This window comes from Petaurus breviceps, unplaced genomic scaffold (genome assembly GCF_028583685.1).
Source record: "Petaurus breviceps papuanus isolate PSGF00001 unplaced genomic scaffold, PetGlider_PUasm1.0 490, whole genome shotgun sequence".
In the NCBI taxonomy this organism is placed as follows: domain Eukaryota; kingdom Metazoa; phylum Chordata; class Mammalia; order Diprotodontia; family Petauridae; genus Petaurus; species Petaurus breviceps.
Window position 1 is genome coordinate 8845550 of NW_027186352.1, and position 22043 is coordinate 8867592.

The following is a 22043-nucleotide window of genomic DNA, read 5'->3' on the forward strand; positions in this document are numbered from 1 at the left end:
GTATTAGTTTTTTTAGATGATATTGCCAGTGACTTCACAGGTCATGCTTCAAAGATGAATGATCAACAAACAAACATCAGCCTTCTGCATTTTCTGGTGTGAAGCACAAAGCCCAGCTTAGCTTCTTGGGGGCTTCTCAGCACAGTCAGTTCACATTCCATGAGTTGTAAAAAGTTTTACAGATTTCTGCTTATCTTCAGTTGATGTTTAAAATCACATAATACAGGCTTAGAAATTTCAGTGCTCCCATTAAATAAATACCAGTGAAGTTGATTCCAATACAGTACTGTGTACTAACTTCCTGCTGCAGCTTCACCAACAATGTACAAGCACTCATCATATGAGTCCTCAGTGGGTATCAGACCCGTCTTCTCTAGAGATGTCATTCTCTTCTCCTGCTGGGGAGAGGACCTTGGCTTTGTTAACAATGAGCAGCAAAGTCTTTGTGAACAGGCCCAGCAACGTACTGTGCTTCTGTTACCTCAGTAACAAGATCACCAAATTGTGAAAGATTCATCACTGGGTTAGCTCCAGGGGGATGAACTTTTTGATTAAGCCCATTCAAAATGCCCTTCTACTGAACTTTCAAGTTCTGTATTTCTTGAGAGAGCACAGACACACCAATGTACACACTCACACATCCCAATAAATGCATGTGAACAGACACACAACATGTATACACAAACATATACCATACACATAAAATTCATGGCCAGTTCCAATACAAGAGACGACTGGGCAATAGCTGACAACTGGCCACACCAGATGACTTGTTCTTTTTTTCTGAGTTTGTTTGGTCCCTTGGGGGACAAACACCAGCAGATTCACATGAAATGATAGAGGTCAAAACAATGAAAATGAAGACAACAACATAGGCCACAAAATGGGGCTCGATATGCCAGGCCAAGTTGGCAATATTTGGATTTCCTTTTTGCAAACAATCAGTGGATCACTAACCTACGAATATGGAAAGCAGTGGGTTCTCTCATTTACAATCTGGATATTGGCTGGATTTACTAAAAAAAAATTCAGAAAACGTTCTTCGTAGGGGTTTGTTTGGGCTGAGAAGAAGTTGGTGTTCAAAAAAGATGCATCAATAATTAAAATATTAGATGAATAAATTTAAAAAAATAATGGACATTTTGGAACACTGAAAAACTCCTGATTGATAACCGAACGTGTTTGATATTTAGCTCCTAATATACAGAGTTCCAAAGAGTTTTTTAAAGCAAATTTCTGTGTTTAATGGATAGGGGCATATTCAAAGAAATTTTACATAGGATCAACTGCTATAAAAAGAGGTGAAAAATTTCATCAGCATAATTTGATGACATTCAAGACACAAATGTCAGTTGGAAATGGAAACAGAATTGTCTCCCTTTAATTGCTATTCAGGACTGCTCATAGCCGAGAAGCAATTCCCCTGGGAAATCAAGACCACATGAGTCCTAAATGCCAGATTCTTCGCCTTCGCCATCCGTGTGCTCAAGCAATGACTGCCATTGGACTCCAGTAAATCAGATTAATTTTATTACCATCATTTGGCCTAATCCTTATCATAATAGACTAGGGCTGTCCAGGCCAACAATAACTCTCCAAAAGGTCCAGGGGAATTTTTTAAGAGCTTAAGGCTTTTTGGTTCTGATTAAGTAACTGGCCTTTCATGAGACAAAGGACAAGGTATCTAGGGCCTTGAGGGTGGGACACAAGCTCTTCTGTTTGGCATTTAAAGCCCTTTACTGGAGGTGGCTAGGTGGCACAGTTTATAGAGCACTGGTCCTGGAGTCAGGAGGACCTGAGTTCAAATCTGGCCTCAAACACTTAACACAAAAAACTAGCCATGTGACCTTGGGCAAGTCACTTAACCCCCACTGCCCTCCAGAAAGCAATCAATCAATAAAGCCCTTTACTGTCTGGCTTGACCCTACTTTCCAGGCATATTGTTTTATTATTCTCCATGACACTCTGGCTTACTGGGAGCCCAACTGAGCTTGTGGCTGTCCCTCTTATGGGAGGCAGCCCCTTCCTCCAGACACATGTCCAGGGATGCTCAATGGGCTAGAGGAAAGGGAGAGTGGGGGTTAGTACAAAGGCATTTCTCAGACTTCCCCAAGTTTCTTTTGACCTTAAAGAAACTTCATTCTATGGGGAAGTCATGAGGTGGGGAGCTGGAAAAAGGCTTAATCACTGTTCCTCCTGGAAAGGAAGTAGATTCAGAAACATTGCATAGAAATCAGGGCGGTGCACATGATCAGACCTGAAGCAGAAGGGCCATGATGACCCAATGAAATGAGGTACTACTGGACAGACCAGAGGCACCAGACCAGGAGAGGGCACACTGAGCAGACAGAGACTCATGACACATCAAGTCCAATTTATAATCTATTTCTGCACCTGGTTTCTGACATGTTGCCTGGGGAAGCCATCTCACTTATCTGCCTACCTTTTCTTTCTGGCTCCTCCCTGACTGTGAAGATAAGGATTGGAGTGGGAAGTGGAGGAGGAGAGGGGAAAAGACTGAACTTCCTGGCTGCTGTCCATAATGCAGATTTGGGTGATTGGTTTTATTACTTTATTGTAAAAGAAATGTCCTTGTTTTTATTATATGAATCTAATAAAGCATCAACAAATAGGAACATTTAAATATGCAGAGAAAAATTTTAAAGGACAGTCATCTACATAAAATGCTTTATTTTAACTGCTGCCAGTGTTTCTGGTTATCTGAATCTGCTATTAAGGTGTATGGCCATTTAAAGTAATCCTGGTCCAAGGCTATAGTTGCATGGTTAGAGCCTGAGAGAGGGGAAGCAAGGCTTAAGAGAAACAAGAATGTCCCAAGGCTAGCATGGGATAAGGGGAGGTGTGCCAGTCACACAAGAGAATTAGCCATTAGCAATGAGAGGCAGAAGCTGGTGGGTTTGTTCCAATAACCTCTTCTGGAACACCCAGCTCAGCCTCACCTGGGGGAGGAGGGATTTCCCAGCACCCACCTTCACACACTGGCTTCCTCCATGATTGAGCTGCCCTCCCCACTCATCTCCACACCCAGAATCCTTGCTCCTGGATGTCTTACAAGTTAACCCGAAGGTCCTTTCCTACGGGATGCCTTCTGTAATTTACCTAGTTGGCATTCTTTGTCCCATCCCTCGAATACTTCAAAACTAGTTTACCCGCAGACATTTTGCACTCTGCCCCTCTTCCCACATGGAAGCTGCTCAGGACAAGGACTGTGTTTAATGGTTGTCTTGGGAGCCTAGTTCTTGAGGGCAGCACAGCCTAGTAGCTAGAGCTGGCTATCCAGCCAGGAATGAAACCAAGTGTTTACTACACGAAGAACTCTACTGAGTGCCGGGGATACAGAGTAGAAAGCCGGGTAGCTCCTGCTCTTAGGGAGGCCATGCTCTAATGGGGGAGACAAAGCTTAGGGAAGGTTTCAGCTGCAATTCAGAGGGGAGGCCCAGGGTCCTGCGGGAGCAGCAACAGAGCAGACGGAGAAGCCCCTTCTTCACTTTCTAGGGAGAGCCCATCTGACCGCACCGGCAGCTTGGGGGACACAACCTTCTTTCCAAGTCCTCAGGAGCATTTCCAGGCACATGGCCAGGCTGCATCTCCCCAGGGACTGGTTCTCTGGACCATGGCTGAAGGGACAGAGATGGAGACATGACTGGCCCCAAGCCTCTTGAGTTTAAGGTCTTAGGCAGTCTCCACTGGGGTCTAAAAGCAGACTCCAGGCAGGGGCGGTACCTGGCTTGTCTGGCCCTCCTGCCCCATAAATGTCAGCTGGTGGGGATAGGTGGCCACCTCTCCCTGGACGATGGCCATTAAGGCTGACCTGGAAGCAGGGGAAGTGGTCGGTGCTGTCACTCCCAAGGATCTTTGGGCTCAAGTTCCACTTCTGACACATACTGGTTCTTTGACCCTCCTTAAGTCCCATAATCTTTGACTGCTACAGACAATTCTCTAAGGCTATAAGTTACAAAGAAAGTGACATTGAAATAGGGAATTTCCTCAGATGGATGGCCTACATACCAATAAACTCATGGGACAACTCCTTCTCACCAGCACCTACTTTGCACACAGTAGGCTCATTGGTTTGGATCTTCTGTTGTCAGGATCTTGTGTTTCTATCAGTCTAAAGCCTGGGTCCAGGTTACCACACACCACACACACACACACACACACACACACACACTTTAAAGAGACAACATACGGGACTATTTTAGTTGGGGGAAGGTGTAGTACAAATCACCCTGTGTATGCACAAGGACGAGGAACACTAAGGAAAAACAAAGAACAACGAATTCCCTTCTTCCACGCAGACAGGAAGCTCCTGCCTCTTGCAGGATGCTGAGTTGTTCATGGACAATGGTATGTATCAGAGGCAGAAGTAAAAGCCAGGTCATCGCAAGTCCAAGGGCAGCCTTCTATCCACATTACATTCCTGATGTTAAATACTCAAAAACCCCTCAATTAAGCTCTGCACTAAGGTTTTCTACCGAGCTGGGTTTAGGAGGAAATGTCTCATACAGCAGGAGTCGCCCCTTATTTTGCTGGCAAACTCCAGCCCGATGACTCTGTTTTTCCATATGGCAAATCTCTCTCGTTCATTATGTCCATTGACCTAAATATGGTTCAGAGATCTGTTTGAAGATTAAGCCTGAATGATACAGAAATAAAATAATCCTTCATTAATGTGAGGCTTTCAGGGGGAAAAAAAGACAGCAAAGGACCTAAATGGAAATGAGCAGTGAGTCATCAAAGGGATTTGTTCTCTCTGATTCCGTGTAAAACAGATTGGGGGCAGACTGATATCCTAGGGAATACTGTATGTGCACACCACAGAGGCATGCAGACATGTGCGGCCCAAACAGGCAAGCCACCATGCAGACCCATTGCTGCTGCTTGCTACAGGCTCTGATTTGAGGTGGTTTTATGGGTAACCCAGTCTGCTATTGCTCATTAGGAAACAATAAGTTAAAGAATAAAACATCATTTTGTTTAAAAAATTAAAGGTAAATCATGTAAAAAATAAAATAAGAGAGAGGCCGCTAGGGCCTTATGGAGAAAGTGCTGGGCTTAAATGTAGGAAGATCTGACATGCAAACCCGTGTCAGAGACTTTCCGTGTGGCCGTAACGGTGAAGATCACGATGGCAATGCTGAGATGCCCTGCATTACTCCTCTGTGCTCCTGACTCCAAAGCCAAAAACCAGGAGTATCAGGCAGAACATCAAAGAAGAAAAACAGAGGCTCCTTGTAACTGAACAAGGGTGGACAGTGGGAGTTATCAGAAAGGGGAAGTGGCTGCCAGCACTGGAGGTGATGGGTTCCATCCTGAAGACAAAAGATCTTTAAGGAAAAGTAGGATGCCCAAGAGACGGTGTAGATGGGACTCGCGCTTGGGCAAAGGTTCGACCAGAGGATTTGGGGTCCCTCCCACATCTGAAACTGTGTCATTGATGAAAGATAAAGTGCTTCCTGGCTCCCCAGCAGGAAATGTAACAGAAATATTCCCCCAACATTCTCTCCCACTGTGACCAGGATCCACAGATAGCAGGATACGATGTCTAACTTGTCCAGGTTGAGGTCAGAATCAAATTGAAGGGAATGAGCCAAAATGTTGGGTGGGTAATTTGCAAAAAGCGCTTGCCATATGGTGATGCAATTTCCAGGTCTTTAGGGAAGTGGCGATAAATCCCCCTCTATTGCGGGGTCCCAGTTTTAGTGAGAAGAATGAAAGAACAACAGCAAGAAATGGGGCTGAACGGTCATTGGAACTAATTATTGATCCAGGGCCACTGAAAACGTAAAACACACTTGGCCTCCTTCTTGCAATGGGAAATTCTTCTCACAACTAATTACTAGCTACTTTTGATTATCCCTCAGTAGCTTCTCCCAAATTTCAACATGCAGAAAGCACAAATCGATGGCAAGCCTACTGATAGCTAACACCTACTCTAATTAATTGTTGGATTTGTTTGCACCAAACCCTTCTTCAGTTTTACTTTCCCTGCAGCTAAGAGAAAATCACTTTGAACCTGGGCCCTTTCACTCACTGCCTTTCCTCCCAGAAGACTCCAGAGAGGCTCCCGAATGAGCAGGTGCTTTGCATCTACTTGATGGACCACATATCTCAGCAAGAACTGGGGTCCCAGAACATGTGAGACAGGGGGCAAGATGGCAACAGAAAGCCCTCCTCAGCTCAGCTCAAGGTGATTTGGTTGTTTTGCATGTGGCAGATTCTTGGACACAGACACATTTAAATGGATAATTTTTACTATGCTCACTAAAATGGCAGCTCCCTGAGGGCTGGGCACTGTTTGCTTGTTTTTTTTTTTGTTGTCCTTGGACACTTTGGCTCTGGTACACAGCAGAGGCCCAATACATCAAGGTGGATTCTTTTTATCACCACTAGAGTTCTCCTGCCAGATGGCTTTTCTGGATTCTGAGATGGCTTAGAGTCTACACTGTAGATCACGGAAGCAGACCATGGAAGAGTAAAGAAGAAGGATGACAGGTACCAAGTGAGTTGTTCCAGTACCAAGGTCAGCATGCAGAGCTGTGATCACAGTGGGCTTCCCTTTGACCCTAGATATTTGTTATATTTTTCAATACCCTGAATCTGTATTTCAATGGATTTGGGAACTACTTCTGGTTTTAGGTCTGCCCCATCCCCCAAAACACATTCACTCATTTATTTTTCCATTTCCAACAGCTACAAAGGCTCAGTTTTGGAGTTGAGATGTGGAAGCACATAGACCATCACTCCAGCAGCCCATCGGGGAGGGGCTGAGGGTGGGCAGTGAACTCACCACCACATCAGTCCTCATCTTCCCAAAGGTCTTGATCAGGTGAGCGTAGTGATAATCTTCCATCTGTCTCAGGATTGCTGTCATGCTCGCCACAAAGTTGCCCTGGGAAGGAAACAGCCAAGAGAGAAAGGTGATTGAAGGAGAAGCTTCCAAAGCAACAGCCAAAGAAAAGGACCCACGAGCTCTCCGCTGCTTCAGGGGGCTTTGGGAGAGCTATCCACTTCAAACGCGCTGAGGTTATCATCCTCCCTCTCACAGACAAATCCAATCCTAGGAGGGATTGTGGAGGCAAGATCACCGACAGTCAGAATGACCCCCTCCCCCAACTCTCAGAGAACTCAAGGAGTGGCTTGTTGATGATGGAAGTTCAGCTCCTGAGCAGGCATTAACATATTGGTTTTGGCTTTACAATACTTGAGTCAATGCTTCAAACGATACAAATGAAGTGAAATCTAAGAAAGATGTATTAAGCACCTATTGTACATTCAGTCTTCCTTTCATTCACTTCACAAACAGGGATTATACACCTAATACTTACAGAACACTGGGAAGGGCAGATACAATGCACCCTAAGACATGACAAGAAGAGAATTGGTCAGTCGGCTAGCATTGAGGAGGCACCCTGCTAAGGTCACACAACTGAGATTCAAAAACGGATCCTTTGGCTTCAAGCCCAGTGCTCCTTTATGACACTATGAAAGCTTCAGACTGCATCCTATTTATTTTTCTGCCCCAGAAGACCAGTGTTGGATGGGCCAAGACTCCTGTAGATATGCTTGACTCCATGCTTTGCTTTCCATCCCATCCCCCCTCCCCATCCCTCCGGTTCTTTTCTAAGTCCATCAGAGTACAGACAACGTGCCACAGAGCAGGAATCTGCTCTCAAGCCAAAGAGTTCATTTTGGACATATACTGAAGGTAAGAGTGGATGGCACCAGGGAAAAGAGTTCCATGAATTAAGAGCCATAAAACTCAGGGTTTAGGCTCCAGCTCTGCCATTTAATGAGTGATCACTGATGTCTCCCCTCTGGGCATTGGATTCCTTTTCTGTAAAATGAGGTGAAAACATGCGCCTACCTGCCATGGGGTTCTTAGGAAGGAACTGCTCATACAAACCACAATGTGCTATGGACATCTGAGTTATTATTTTTACTATTATGGTTGCTGCTGTTGCTATCCAAATAAGTTGAACAGAGAATTGAACTCATTTTTTCCTTTTTTAAAGCTCATCACCCAGATAAGCTAGAAGAAAGGGTATGTGTCACGTCTCTGCTCTCAGCAGGGAGCTAAAAAAGAGATGCCTTTTATTTCAAAAAATCTACATTTATCCTCTTTAGGCCAATCTAATAACCTTCACTGTTACCTCAAAAATGAGGAATGTTCCAATTTTCCATAAGAAAAAGACTGATAACTGGGATCGGCACTCATCAGAATGTAAAGTGGGAGAAAATGGCTATCTGTCAGCCTGAGCAGAGCAGGAAGAAAGGGAAATGAAACAAGAACAGAAAATGAGAACTAAGAAAAAAAAGCCAAGTTCTGGGCAGCAGTAGGGAACGGTGAAGATGCCAACTGGACTTGGTGTTTCCACAAGAATCAATGATAGTTTTCACCAAGGAAAACACTTGAGTGTTTCAATTCTGGAAACTTGAACTGTAGCTTTGGCACTGGGCTCCTTCCCTGCCTGAATAGTACATGATTTCCTACATCATGGGTAGGGTTTCGCCAAAACTCACCATGGATTATTGGCCTTTCCAATATTTGTCAACAGAGCCCAACTCTAGCGTAAATTATTCTGAACCGAATTGTTTCCTCTCAGATTCACTGCTGAACTGCCAATTTTTCTCTAACTCTCCCTTAATAAGCAGCAAATTTCAATGCTTCAGTGACTTGTGTCTTAAAAATAGGGAATATTCTTATGCCAGTAAAGTATTTAAAAATTAAATACTGGTCTGGATCCTTTGTTTCTACACAACATGCTTCTCTGTTGGCCTATCATTCCGAAAAGGAGGCCTTATGAAAATGGAAAACAGCAATAATCATCACATGGGGCCTTCATGAAAATGGGGCTGAAATGGAAAAGACAGAAGAAGGATTATGACTTGCTGAGTCCTAGAACTCCAACGGAACGGTTCAGAACCATGGCTCCAGCATGTGCCAACTGCACTGCCTGCAGCTGAACACAAGCCTTGGAGAAACATTAAAAAAAACATGGAGAGCTCAAGTTAAGCTAAGGGGATCCTGACCTGAAGCTTCTATGCCCTTTATTCCTTAACATTTAGACATATGATGTGCTTTGCATGTGAATGCAAATAATCTCTTTTACTTCAGTAACTGCCATAAAATTGTGCAATATTTCACCTAGAAAATTAAGAGAAGGAGCCTTTCAGACACCTAGTCCTACACCGTCATTTTACAGATGAAGGAAACTGAGGAAGTGAGCATCTCCAAGAGGAACAATATTTAGGACAAGGATCCAGGCACCCTGACTTCCAATTCACTGCCTCCATGTGATGTGTGTTTAACTGTGTTTCATCTAGAATGGAGGACAGATTGCTGCGTCAGATACAGTAATGGCCAAAGGACGTAGACAAATTGGATAGGAAGAAATGTGAATCGTTAGTGACCAGTTCGACAGTGAGTTAACAAGCATTCATTAAGAACCCACCCCACGCCAGGACTATGCTAAGTACTGGATAATAATGGTGGTATTTAGATAACTCTCTTAGGCCTGCAAAGCGCCTTCTCAAATATCACGTCAGAATATGGAAACTGGCAGGCGGGCACGCTCAGTATCCTCACTGTACAGATGAGGAGACTGAGACAGACGGGGGTAAGTGACTCGCCCAGGGTCACACAGCTGGTAAGTGTCAGGGACCTGGATCTGAACTCGGGTCTTTCTCCCTCTGGAGCAAGCACTCTTCCCGCTGTGCCAACAACTGGCTTGTGGAGAAGCAAGCTTGGAGTTGTTGTTGGAGAAGTGAGGGAGAACCCTCACAGATGCTGAGTTTGGCGTATCATTTTCTCACAGATGCTGAGTTCGGCGTATCATTTTCCCCAATGTACTGATTAGCTTTGCTAGATGGTTCTCTGCTTTTATTTAAAGAGGGTAAGGGGGAGGGGGGGGGCGACACCAAGATGGAGGAGTACAGGCAAGAACATGGCATGAGCTCTGCCCCGATCACTTCCAATACGTGTAAAAAAAAATGACTCTAAACACATTTTAAAGCTACAGAAACCACAAAAAGATAGAGAAACAAATCTCCCGCTGAAGGCCGCCAGGCAGGCCAACGGAAAGGATCTACCGCCCCAACTGGGAGCTGAGTGCAGGCCCACAAGAGCGGGATTCTGTCCCCTGGGCAGCACCCAACCAGCAGCAGCCGGAGCGGACGTCAGGAGACTCAATCACCAGCAGCAGCCGGAGCGGACTTCAAGAGACTCAATCACCAGCAGCTGCGGCAGCGTCTGGACTTCTCAACCCATAAATGCCAAAGAGAAAATAAAAGGTCGGGGCGGAACTACTGGAAGAAAGAACATAGTCCAGCCCCTGCTCGCAGAGCAAGAAGATGTGGAGACTAGTTGGCTGCAGCCAGGCCCATGGCTGCCTCAGGCCGGCTGGCCTACAGACAGTAGGAGGACTAAGAAACGATTCAGAGGGTAATCACTCTAGCTTTGACCTGCTTGGATCTGGATCACACTCTTCGGTGGTGGTCCTGGGGGGTGTGGCCAGGTGCCAGAGCTTGTGGGGGATGTAGAGAGGACACCTTCCTCATAGCTCCAGCAGCTGCTAAAATCTCAACAATTTGGGAAACAGCTCTCTCCTCTCTGGAAGCAGAGCTCTACCACGGTGAAGAGCACAAAAGTCAAGTCATTGACTGGCAAGATGAGCAAGCAGAGAAAGCGTTATCAGGTCACAGAATCCTTTTTGGGGACAAAAAGGATCAAAGCATGGAATGGGAGGAAGACAACAAAGTCAGAACCCCTGCATCAAAAGCCACCAAAAAAATGTCGACTGCTTACAGGCCATGGGGGAGCACAAGAAGGATTTTGAAAATCAAGAAAGAGAAGTGGAGAAAAAACTGGGAAGAGAAGAGAATGATGCAAGAAAATAATGAAAAGTGAGTCAACAGCCTGTTAAAGGAGACCCCCCCCCCAAAAAAATACTGAAGAAAATAACACCTTAAAAAATAGTCTTCGGGTGGCCAGGTGGTGCAGTGAGTAAGAGCACTGGGCCCAGAGTTGGGAGACCTGGGATCGAATCCGGGCTCAGATACTTAGCACCATACCCAGAAATAACTGGTCATGTAACCTTGAGCAAGTTACTTAACCCCAATTGCTTTAAAAAAAGTAGTGGCAAAAGAGACCCAAAAAGCCAGTGAGGAGAAGAATGCCTTAAAAAGCTGAATTTGCCAGATAGAAAAGGAATTTTAAAAACTCACTGAAGAGAAAAATTCCTTAAAAATTAGATTGAAGCAAATGGAAGCTAATGACTTTATAATAAATCAAGATATTATAAAACAGATCCAAACAAATGAAAAAATAGAAGGCAAGGTGAAATATCTCATTGGAAAAAACACTGTCCTGGAAAATAGATTCAGGAGAAATAATTTAAAAAGTCCTGGACTGACTGAAAGCCATGATGAAAAAAAAAAAAAAAAAGAGCCTAGACACCATCTTTCAAGAAATTATCAAGCAAAAGTGTCCTGCAATTCTAGAACCAGAGGGCAAAATAGAAATTGGAATTCACCAATCACCTCTTGAAAAAGTTCCCCAAAAGAAAACTCCTAGGAATACTATAGCCAAATTCCAGATTTCCCATGTCAAGGAGGAAATATTACAAGCTGTGAGGAAGAAATGTTTTGAGTACTGTGGAAATACAATCAGGATAACACAAGATCTAGCAGCTTCTACATCAAAGGACTGAAGCAATTGGAATATGATATTCCAGAGGTCAAAGGAACTGGGATTAAAACCAAGAATCACCTACCCAGCACAACTGAGTATAATGCTGCAGGGGAAAATATGGTCATTCAATGAAACAGAGGATTTTCGAGCATTCTTGATGAAAAAACCAGAATTGAACAGAAAATTTGACTTTCACATGTAAGAAGCAAGAGAAGCATGAGAAGGTAAACAGGAAAAAGAAATCACAAGGAACTTATTAAAGCTGAGATATTTACATTCCTACATGGAAAATTATAATTGTAACTCAGTCTTTCCTCAGTATGAAGATAGTTGAAGGGAATGTATATATGTATACATACATATATGTATGTATAAGAGGGTGTATGTGTATAAGTATATATGTGAGTGTGTGCATATATATGGACATGTATACATAGGCAGAGGGCACAGGATGAGCTCATATGAAGGTATGATATCTAAAAGATAAAATTACGAGGCGAGAGGAATTTATTCGGAGAAGAAGAAATGGAGAGATAGATTAGGGTAAATTATCTCATATAAAAGAGGCAAGAGAAAACTGTTACAGTGGAGGGGGAGAGCAAGAACGTGAAAGGGAATGGGAAAACCTTACTCTCATTGGCTTAAGGAGGGAATAACATACATACTCAATTGGGTATCTCACCCTACAGGAAAATAGGGGGGAAGAGGATAAGAGGGGGGATGATAGAAGGGAGGGCAGACTGGGGGAGAGGGTACTTAGAAGCAAACACTCTTAAAAAGGGACAGGATCAAGGGAGAGAATAAAATAAGTGGTGGGTGGGATAGGATGGAGGGAAATATAGTTTCTCACAATATAACTACTATGGAAATGTTTTGTGTAACTATACATGTACAATCTAAATTGAATTGCTTATCTTCCCAGTAAGATGGGTGAGGAGGGAAGAAGGGAAAAAATCTCGAACTCAAAGTTTTAAAAACAAATGTTTAAAAATAATTGTTTTTTACATGCAACTGGGAAAAAAAGATATACAGGCACTGGGGTATAGAAATCCATCTTGCCTGACTATAAAGTTTGTGGGGGGGAATGTGGTGGAGGATATAAGAGAGAACAGATTGGGGGAAGGAGTATTAAGAAGGCTCGCTATTTTGGGGTGGGGTGTAGGGGAAAGATGGGGAGAAAAATCTGTAACTCAAAATCTTGTGGAAATCAATGTTAAAAACTAAAAATAAATAAATAAACTGGGGAAAAAAATTTTAAAGTTATTCTAAGGGATGGCTCTGTGGACAGGGGAGATAAAGGGATACAGAGGGAAATTTAAGTGAAATGGAGACAAAAGGTATCAATAAAATCTAATAAAACACCTAAGGAAAAACTTTAAAAATTAATGTTTTATTATCTACTTGTTCATTTTTTTGTGCTTTGCTACATTTCCTACTGATCCCTCTTTATCCCAGGGTTTACTTGCACTGATTTCTCCTCCCTCCCCACCCCTGTCAATTTCTCTCACTCTTCCTTCCGCCTTCTCTATTTCTCTCAAACCCCGACCCCACCTCCCCAACTCCCGCCTCAAGTCAGTTTTGCTTAGTTCAGCACTTTTAGAAGCTGATTCCAGGCAACTCATTAGGAAATGGACTGCCCCCCCCCCCTTCCAAGCATTATTCTTCTGAATAATGATACAGGCGATAATGTATGTAACTATGGCCAAGGTAAAATCGATGGTAACCTTCCTAAAATGGTACAGAGCAAGTCCAGAAAGACATTAATTGCTCCTGTCGATTGACTGAATGTAATTCAAAATTAGAGCCCCATTCATGGCCCTGGACCAGTCCCAAGGGTTGGCATCCTGCCTCTCTTAAGTGAGAATACATTTGGAGACCCGTGTCCAAGAAAGCTCCATGTTCTCAGGTAACAAAGTGAATTCTGGCCAGCCGTGAATTCCAGAGACACGTCTCCAAGTCCAGTGGGTGCCCTCCCTCTGCTCCCCACTTTCTTTTCAGCAAACACTTAAGTTATTACAAGGAGAATCTCATCTGACAGTGACTCATGGGACCAAAAAAAAGTAAAGCTGGGCATCCAAACCTCATTAGAACTAAGATCTGCTGCTCACATGTGGAAAAGGAGTTGGCTTCCTAAGTGATTGTTGTTGATATTGTCTCCATGACACAAATGTACAATGTGTCCCCCGCTTGCAAACAACACCAAACCTGGGGTAGCCAAAGAGGAAAAGTTGTGAGAAAGGGAATGTTTGTGTGTGAGGGGATAAAAGCAGCTGTGGATGGATTCCTACACCTGCTGCAGCTGGATTTCAAATGATTTAATAAACATTAGCACCAGCACAGATGAATGAGTACAAGCAGTCAGGTGCTAAGCTGCTAGGCTTAGGGGGAGTGCTGTCAGGGTTCAGAGAAGCAGGTGGTGGAGAAATCAGGGTTTGTAGGAAAATTCCGCCAAACCCAACATACATCTGCTAAGAGAAAAGCACAATGGCCTCCATTGGGGATGCAAAAATCAAACAATCCAGGGCTTGAACTTTTGGAATTTTTACAATCTAATAGAGAGGAAAATTCACAGAGCCCAAAATCTGTACTAAAATCTCAGACCAGGAAGGGGCCTCAAAGGCTCTGGTCCCAATCATAACTGAATGGGTTACAAAGACTTTCCTGAGTAACCTTGCGAAGGTCCTCCTCACCAACCATCTCTATCTGGTGGCTCCCCTGCTTTAGACTTATCCTGTGAACGGCAAGACCTCCCTACAACCTGTCATGTCACAGATTATTCACTCACCCCCTCTGGGAGCACTGCTTCAGGTATTCTTACCCAAGGAGAATGGAAGCACCTAGAAGGCAGAGGCTGTCTTTCCTTTTGCTTCCAACATGGTTTCCAATATGGAAAATACTAAACTCTTTATAAATGTTTTTTCGGAATCTAGCAGAGCCAAGATTGTGCCACAGAAGCAGGAATATTCACTGCACTCCCCCCATAACTACCTCAAACACCTATATAAATGATTCTAAACAAACGTTAGGGCTACAGAAGCCACAAAGTGACAGAGAAACAAATCTTCTGCTAAAGACAGCCCAGCAGGTGGGCAGGAAGTGTTTATTGCAGCCTGCATGAGCCTGCGGTTTTAGCCTGAGGGTGGCCCAACAAGCCACAAATATAGGGACACTGGGAGAGTAGATCATCAGCAGCTGTGGCAATTTCCAGAATTATCAACACATAGATGCCAAAGACAATATGAGAGGACAATACAGACTTTGGGAACGGGGAGCCCAGGAGTGTGGTCCGGCCTCTGCCTCAGGACGGAGAAGAGGCTGAGGTGCAGCAGCTGCAGTGTGGCTGCTTCAGAGCTCCTGGCCTGCAGATTGTAGGGGGACCAAACAACCATTATGAGGGGTAATCATTGTTGCTTTAACCTGTTTGAATCTGTATTGCTGTCTAGGGTGGAGGTCCTGGGGTGTGTGACCAGTCAGGCAAAGCATGTGGAGGCTTCAGAAAGGGCACCCAACTAATAGCTCCAGCAGCTGCAGGAATCCCATCGATTTGGGACAAAGCTCTCCACTCTGGAAGCAGAGTTCTACTGTGGCAAAAAGCTCAAAAGTCAAGTAATTGAGTGGCAACATGAGCAAGCAAAGGAAGCAAAGCAAACACAGCAATCTGACTTTGAATTCCTATTTTGGGGACAAAAAGGATCTAAGCATGGAGCAGGTGGAAGAAAACAAAGTCAGAACTCCAGCACCAAAATCTTCCAAGAAAAATATGAACTGATTACAGGCCATAGAGGAGCTTAAGAAGGATTTTGAAAACCAAATAAGAGAAGTGGAGGAAAAACTGGGAAGAGAAATGAGAATGATGCAAGAAAATCAGGAAGAGAGAATCAACAACCTAACTGAAGAAAATAACATCTTAAAAAAATAGACTAATGCAAATAGCAAAAAAGGCTCAAAAAGCCAACAAGAAGGTCTTAAAAAGCTGAATTTGCCAGATGGAAAAAAGAATCTCAAAAGCTCACTGAAAAGAATTATTCCTTCATAATTAGATTGGAGCAAATGGAAGCTAGTGACTTTATGAGAAATCAAGATAGTATTAAACAGATCCAAACAAATGAAAGAATAGAAGGCAATGTGAAATATCTCATTGGGAAAACCACTGACCTGGAAAATAGATCCAGAAGAGATAATTTAAAAATTACTGGACCACCTGAAAGCCATGATAAAAAAAAAAAAAAGAACCTAGAAATCATCCTTCAAGAAATTCTCAAGGAAAATTGCCCTGATGTGTTAGAACCAGAGGGCAAAATAGAGGTTGAAAGAATCCACTGATTACCTCTTGAAAAAGATCCCCAAAGAAAACTCCCAGGAATATCATAGCCAAGTTCCAGAGTTCCCAGATCAAGGAGAAAATTTTACAACAATCTGAAGAAACAATTTGAATATTTTGGAAACGCAATCAGGATAACACAGGACCTGCCAGCTTCTACATTGAGGGATCAAAGGAGTTCGAATATGATTTTTCAGGGGTCAAAGGAACTGAGATTAAAACCAAGAATCACCTACTCAGCAAAACTGAATCTCATGTTTCAGGGGAAAATATGGTCATTCAGTGGAATAGAGGACTTTCAAGCATTCTTGATGAAAAAACCAGAGTTGAATAGAAAATTTGACATTCAGATACAAGAAGCAAGAGAAGCATGAGAAGGTAAACAGGGAAAAGAAATCATAAGGAACTTCTCAAAGCTGAACTATTTACATTCCTACATGGAAAAATGTTAATTTCAATTTATAAAACTTTTCTCAGTATGATAATAATTGAAGGGAATATAAATGTATATATATATATATATATACACACACATACATATATGTCTATATAGGAGGGTATATGGGCACATGAATACATATGTGAGTGTGTGTACATATGTGTAGAGGTATACATAGACAGAAGGCACACTACCAATTGAATAAGAAGGTATGATACTTAAAAAAGGAAACTGAGAGGTGAGAGAGGAATATAATGAGAGGAGATGGGGAGAGACAGAATGGGGTGAATTATCTCATATAGAAGAGGTAAGGGAAAACTGTTACAATGGAGAGGAAGAACAGGAAGGCAAAAGGGAATGGGTCAACCTTGCTTTCATTGAATTTGGCTTAGGGAGGGAATGACATACACAGTAAGTAGGGTCTCTCACCCTACAGGAGAGTAGGAGGGAAGGGGATGAGAGGGGGGATGATGGAGGGGAGGAAAGGTTGGGGGGGGGAAGGGAAGTTAGAAGCACACACTTTTGAAAAGGGACAGGGTCAAAATAGAGAATAGAACAAGTGGGGGGAGGAACAGGATGGAGGGAAATATAGTCAGTCTTTTACAATATATTCAGTATGGAAATGTTTTGCATAGCTACACATGTACAACCTATATTGAAATGCCTATCTTCCCAGTAAGGGTAGGTGATGAGGGAGGAATGGAAAGAATCTGGAATTCAAAGTTTCAAAATCAAATGTTCAATATATATACATATAATTTTTTTTCCTGCAACTGGGAAATAAGATATAAAGGCACTGGGGCATAGAGAATCACCTTGCCCTACTGGAAAGTCAGAGGAGGAATGGGGGAGGATATAGGAGAGAGCAGATTGGGGGACGGAGTATTCAGTGGGATCACTGTTTTGGGGTGGTGGGTAGGAGAAAGACAGGGAGAAAATTTGTATCTCAAAATATTGTGGAAATGGATGATATAAACTAAAAATAAACATAAAATTTAATTTAAAAAAATAAATGCTTTATCTATTCCATCTCTCTCCTCCCTCCCTCCCTCTCTTTCTCTCTCTGCCCCTTTCTCCTTTTCACTCCCCCTCTCCCTATCTATAGAAAAGAGAATTCCCTCTACAACAAACTGGACAAGTGGTGGCCTAGTCTGTACCTGAAGACATCCAATGGGGAGGAACCCATGACCTCCCAAGGGCACTCCTTTCACTTCTGGACCATTCCTTTTGTTAATCACTAATATCTAAGATGAACTACAAAAGGCAAAATATAATATGGGAAAAGGAGAAATCCAGTCAAAGTCATAGAAAAATTCAAATAATGATATTGCTAACAATGAAAATAGTAACAGTAATAATAGCTTGCAATTCTATAACACATTAAGATTTTTAAAACTTTCCTTTGCTGAGCTAGCTAGCTCACCACAGCGTTGTGAGGTGGGTATGGTGAAGGGGCTGCACAGAATGAAACCTCAGTTGGCCTACTTTCTATGTAACATTAGAGGAGGTAATGGGGATAAGCTGGGGGGGGGGGGGGGGGAGGAGGAAGGTGTTATAATTATTTTCATTTTACATTTGAGGCAAACAAGGTAAGTGATTACCCAAGGTCACACAACTAGGTATCTGAAGCTGGATCTAAGCTGAAGTCTTCCTCAATATAGGCCCAACCCTCTACTCACTGGGTTCTCTTAGCTGCTTAAAATCCTCATGGCATTTATCTTCAGGGTGAATCAGGAGTACCAACTTAGTATTCTAGAGGGACTTCCTAGGTTCTCTACATTGAAGACACATCTGGCTTCCAGGAAACAGGGAGTTCTAGAAGGTTTTTGAGGCTCAGCAGGCAGGGCCTAAGGAAGAAACATTTGGGCAGCTGAGTGGAGCATGGTTAGGGGCAATGAGAATACAGGACTGAGTAAAAGGTACCCACGAGTGTGGAGAGGACAGGTTGGAAACTACAGGTATAGCTAGAAAGGGCCCCTGGCTCCAAGGCTGGTACACTCTGCACTAGCCCACCCCCCCACAACTTTCTGATCTGGGGGCTTCAGTGGGCCACGAGCTCAGCAGGATTCAACATGAACTATGATGTGACACAGAAAAGGGCAGTCAAGAAAGAAAAGACGGTGCTAGGCTACAGGAGTAAATAGCGATATCATACTGGGCCCTGATTCAGCCATGCTCTAGGCTGACTGTGTGCAAGGACATTGCTAAGCAGAAGAGAGTATGAGAAGTGTCCTCAGGATAGGGAGAGTTCTCTGGGTCACACCATGAGGACCCTCTACAAGGACTTGTTTGGCCTTGAAAAAGTTTGGAGAAGGGAGACGTGAAAGCTCTTGGCAAGTATCTGAAGGGTCCCAGAAGAAAGAGATATGGGTAGAAGCTGCAAAGAGGCAAGTTAGGGCCTGATATTCCACATTTCTTCCTCACTGTGAGAGCTGTCCCCAAGCAGAAGGGGATGGCAGTCTTGGAAAGACTGGCTGGAAGAGCCAGGGACCAAAGTGGACAAAAGAAGCCTGGAAGAGCTCTGGCTGGGCCTGTGGCAGAGAGAGCTGCTGGGAAGTTAGAGTACAGACCCAAAGGCCACAGGGGGCCCTTCCGGCAGTTTCCAAAGGATAGGATTTTGTCTTGGCTCCAGGTTAGTGTAGACCGCAGAATCAGACACACACAGAAACTCGAGCATTCTCTTTGGCCAGATAATCTTTGTTCTGTGATTTCAGGAGAGTCATTGAGTCTGTGATCCATTTCTCTTCTCAACAGCACAGTAATGACCACAGCTATGAATGTCCCCAATATTCCCCTCCAGGTTGATAAAAAGTCCGTCAGTGGTATTAAGACATAATGTAAAAGGAGGCACAAAATAAATTACTCCCTCATTTTTCTCTTCTGATTCCAAAAGCCCAAGAAACAATGAACTCTTGAGCTGAATGATAATAATCCAGGCAGTCCCTGGCTCCTGGTGATTCACATTCACAGAGCTGGGCCAATGACTCCCTTTGCTCCAGCTGGCGGGTAGGACAAAATGAACTGAGATCAGTCCAGCTCCTAATGCGCTCTGCAAATGGATGTGAGAGGGCCCCTCTCCAGGGCTCTGAGGGCCACTGGGTCATCTGTAACCATTTATGAGCTGCCTCCGTGCACAGGCTATTCCAAAATGAGTGAAACACATTCTCTCCTCACTCCAAACTTTTCCAATGCTGCCCAGCTCATTCCTAGAGCCATCTCTAAGCTGAGACCACCCCAGAACCCCAAAGAAGGGTGGGCCCTAATGTTCAGTCATGGATTTGGAACCAGAAGAGACATCCAAATCCGTAAGAGCCAACAGACGTTCGTTAAAGGCTTAGTAGTATGGGCCAAACACCATTCTAAGGGATGGAGATTCACATACAAACCAAAAAAGCTTTTAAAAACTTACAAATTTAAGGGGGAAGGGGAGACAAGACATAAATGGGGAGGGGAGATGGTTCAGGAAATCAGAATCAGAGCTGGAAGGAAAAGTAAGGATGGATGGCCAGCATCATTCCTCAAAATGGAGGTTCCAGGAAGAACCCACCAATGAGAAGAGGTTACAGAGGCAGAAAGGTCAGAGGCAAGGAGGAAGGCAGCAGAGGATTGGGGGGGGGGGGGAGTCCAGAGAGGTCAGAAAAAAAAGGAAAACATGGTCATTGGATGCAGCACTCGAAATGGCTCAAAGATCTCCCCAAGAAGCTGCTGGGGCTTTACGTCCACACCAACCTACTTTGAAAAATGTAAGCCTCAAGGACAGGGGACAGGACCAAGCAGAGTAAAAGCAGGTTGGGGAGTAAGGGAATGGGGAAACAGGAGGACAGGAGAATAAGAGGAATGAGGCCAAGAAAAATCCCTCTGTCTCTGCAGCAGCAAGGAAGGAGACTGGAGGAAAGATCAGAGCAGATATGACAAAACAGCTTCAGACTAGGCAGCCTTCCTGTGCAGTAGGGAACTGCAGCTGGTGTGTGGGGATGGGGGAACCCAACTCAGTCCTTTCCACGGGCTTTGTGGAATTAGTCAGTCTGTCGAGCAATTCATAAATTAATGGAAGACCAGTGTCCAATACTTTCTGAATCCATATTCAATTCCTTAAAATGGCTATAAAAGGAACTGGGGCCTGCAATCAGCCATTCACTATAGCTACCTGCCCTGATTCCCACTTCATCCAACACACCCATACATATACAAACACCCATGCACAGACATGTACCTACCGACTTGTGCACGTACACATGCGCACACACACAATGGTGTGGAAAGTTGGAAAAAAAAAAAAAACAACTTCCTGGGGCAGCTAGATGGCACAGTGACTAGAGTGCCGGCCCTGGAGTCAGGAGGACCTGAGTTCAAATGCAAACTCAGACACAACGCAAAACTGGCCTTGTGACCTTGGGCAAATCACTTAACTCCAACTGCCCCTCCAAAAAGCAAAAAAAAAAAAACAACTTTCCTACTCCAATCCCCTCTGAAGAATTTATTAAGCACCTGTTGGTCTGCAGGCCCTATGCCCAGCACTGGAGAAACAGACAAGAATGAAATCATCTCTCCTGTCAAGGATCTTACCTTCTAATAAGGAGGAAAAGCAGCACACATATGAATAAAGATATACAGAATATTTGCTGAATAAATAGAACGGATGAAGGGGGCCTCCTGAACAAGGATGTGCAAAGCATTAAAATAAAGGAGACTGTGAAGGAGGGATGATGAAGGCATGCTTTTCAGGCATGGGAAATGTTAATGCAAAGGCTGGGATATGAGAGATGGAGTCCACATATTAGGAAGAGAGAGAAGGCCAAATTGACAAGAACAAAGGAGACAGGGGGGAGCATAATGTCCACCAAGGCTGAAAAATGGGTTGGGAGCAAGATGGAATGGGCTTGAAAGTCACGCAGAGGAAGTGGCATGTTGGGCTCCCGGCAACAGGGAGTCACTAGAATTTTGTGATCACGGGGATGTTTGGGTGTGATCTGTAGCCAAGGAAAGTCACTTTGGTAGCTGACTCAAGGATGGACAGGAGGAAGGAAAAGACCTGAGGCAGAGACATTAATTAGCAGGCCAGGTAAGGGGCAGTGAGGTTCTGAACTAAAGAGGTAGCACTGGGGGTGGGGGCTGGGCTTACGTAGACAGATGCTGGAGAGCTAGAAACAGCACAAGTTGGCACCAGACTGGTGTAACAGGGGAGATGAAGGAGTTGAAGAAGCCAAAGGAAGGAAGGACACAAGCCTTTGTCCAGCTCTTAGCATGTCCCAGGCACAGAGGAAAGTTAGTAACCAGGGAGTCTGGCAAACCCAGGGGCTTGGTACCTTGGACAGAAGCAGAAACATTTTCGGGAGCGGGGGTCTGAAGTAAATTTTAGATCATGAGTTTCCTTCTGTACAGGCTGAGTCTGAACTGATTGGGAGGCATCCAGGCTGAAACGTTATAGAAACAGCTGGCCACAGGAGCCAGGAGCCCAGGAAGAGACAAGGGCTGCTATGCAGATCAGAGGCGCATCTATCAAAGGGATACCAACTAATTCAGGAGGCTGATTGGAAGCCCTGAGGGGGAGGGGGAGGGGGAGGGGGGGG

At 44.1% G+C, this 22043-nt stretch overlaps 1 protein-coding gene across 2 annotated transcripts in view; it reads right to left on the reverse strand.

Moving 5' to 3' along the window:
* Positions 1–22043, reverse strand: part of DOCK1 (dedicator of cytokinesis 1) — a 618254-nt gene that overhangs the window by 219403 nt on the left and 376808 nt on the right. For both annotated transcript variants that reach the window (XM_069101719.1, XM_069101718.1), the window contains exon 28: positions 6812–6913. In XM_069101719.1, coding sequence (XP_068957820.1) covers positions 6812–6913 — 102 coding nt within the window. The remainder of the gene's footprint in view (positions 1–6811; positions 6914–22043) is intronic.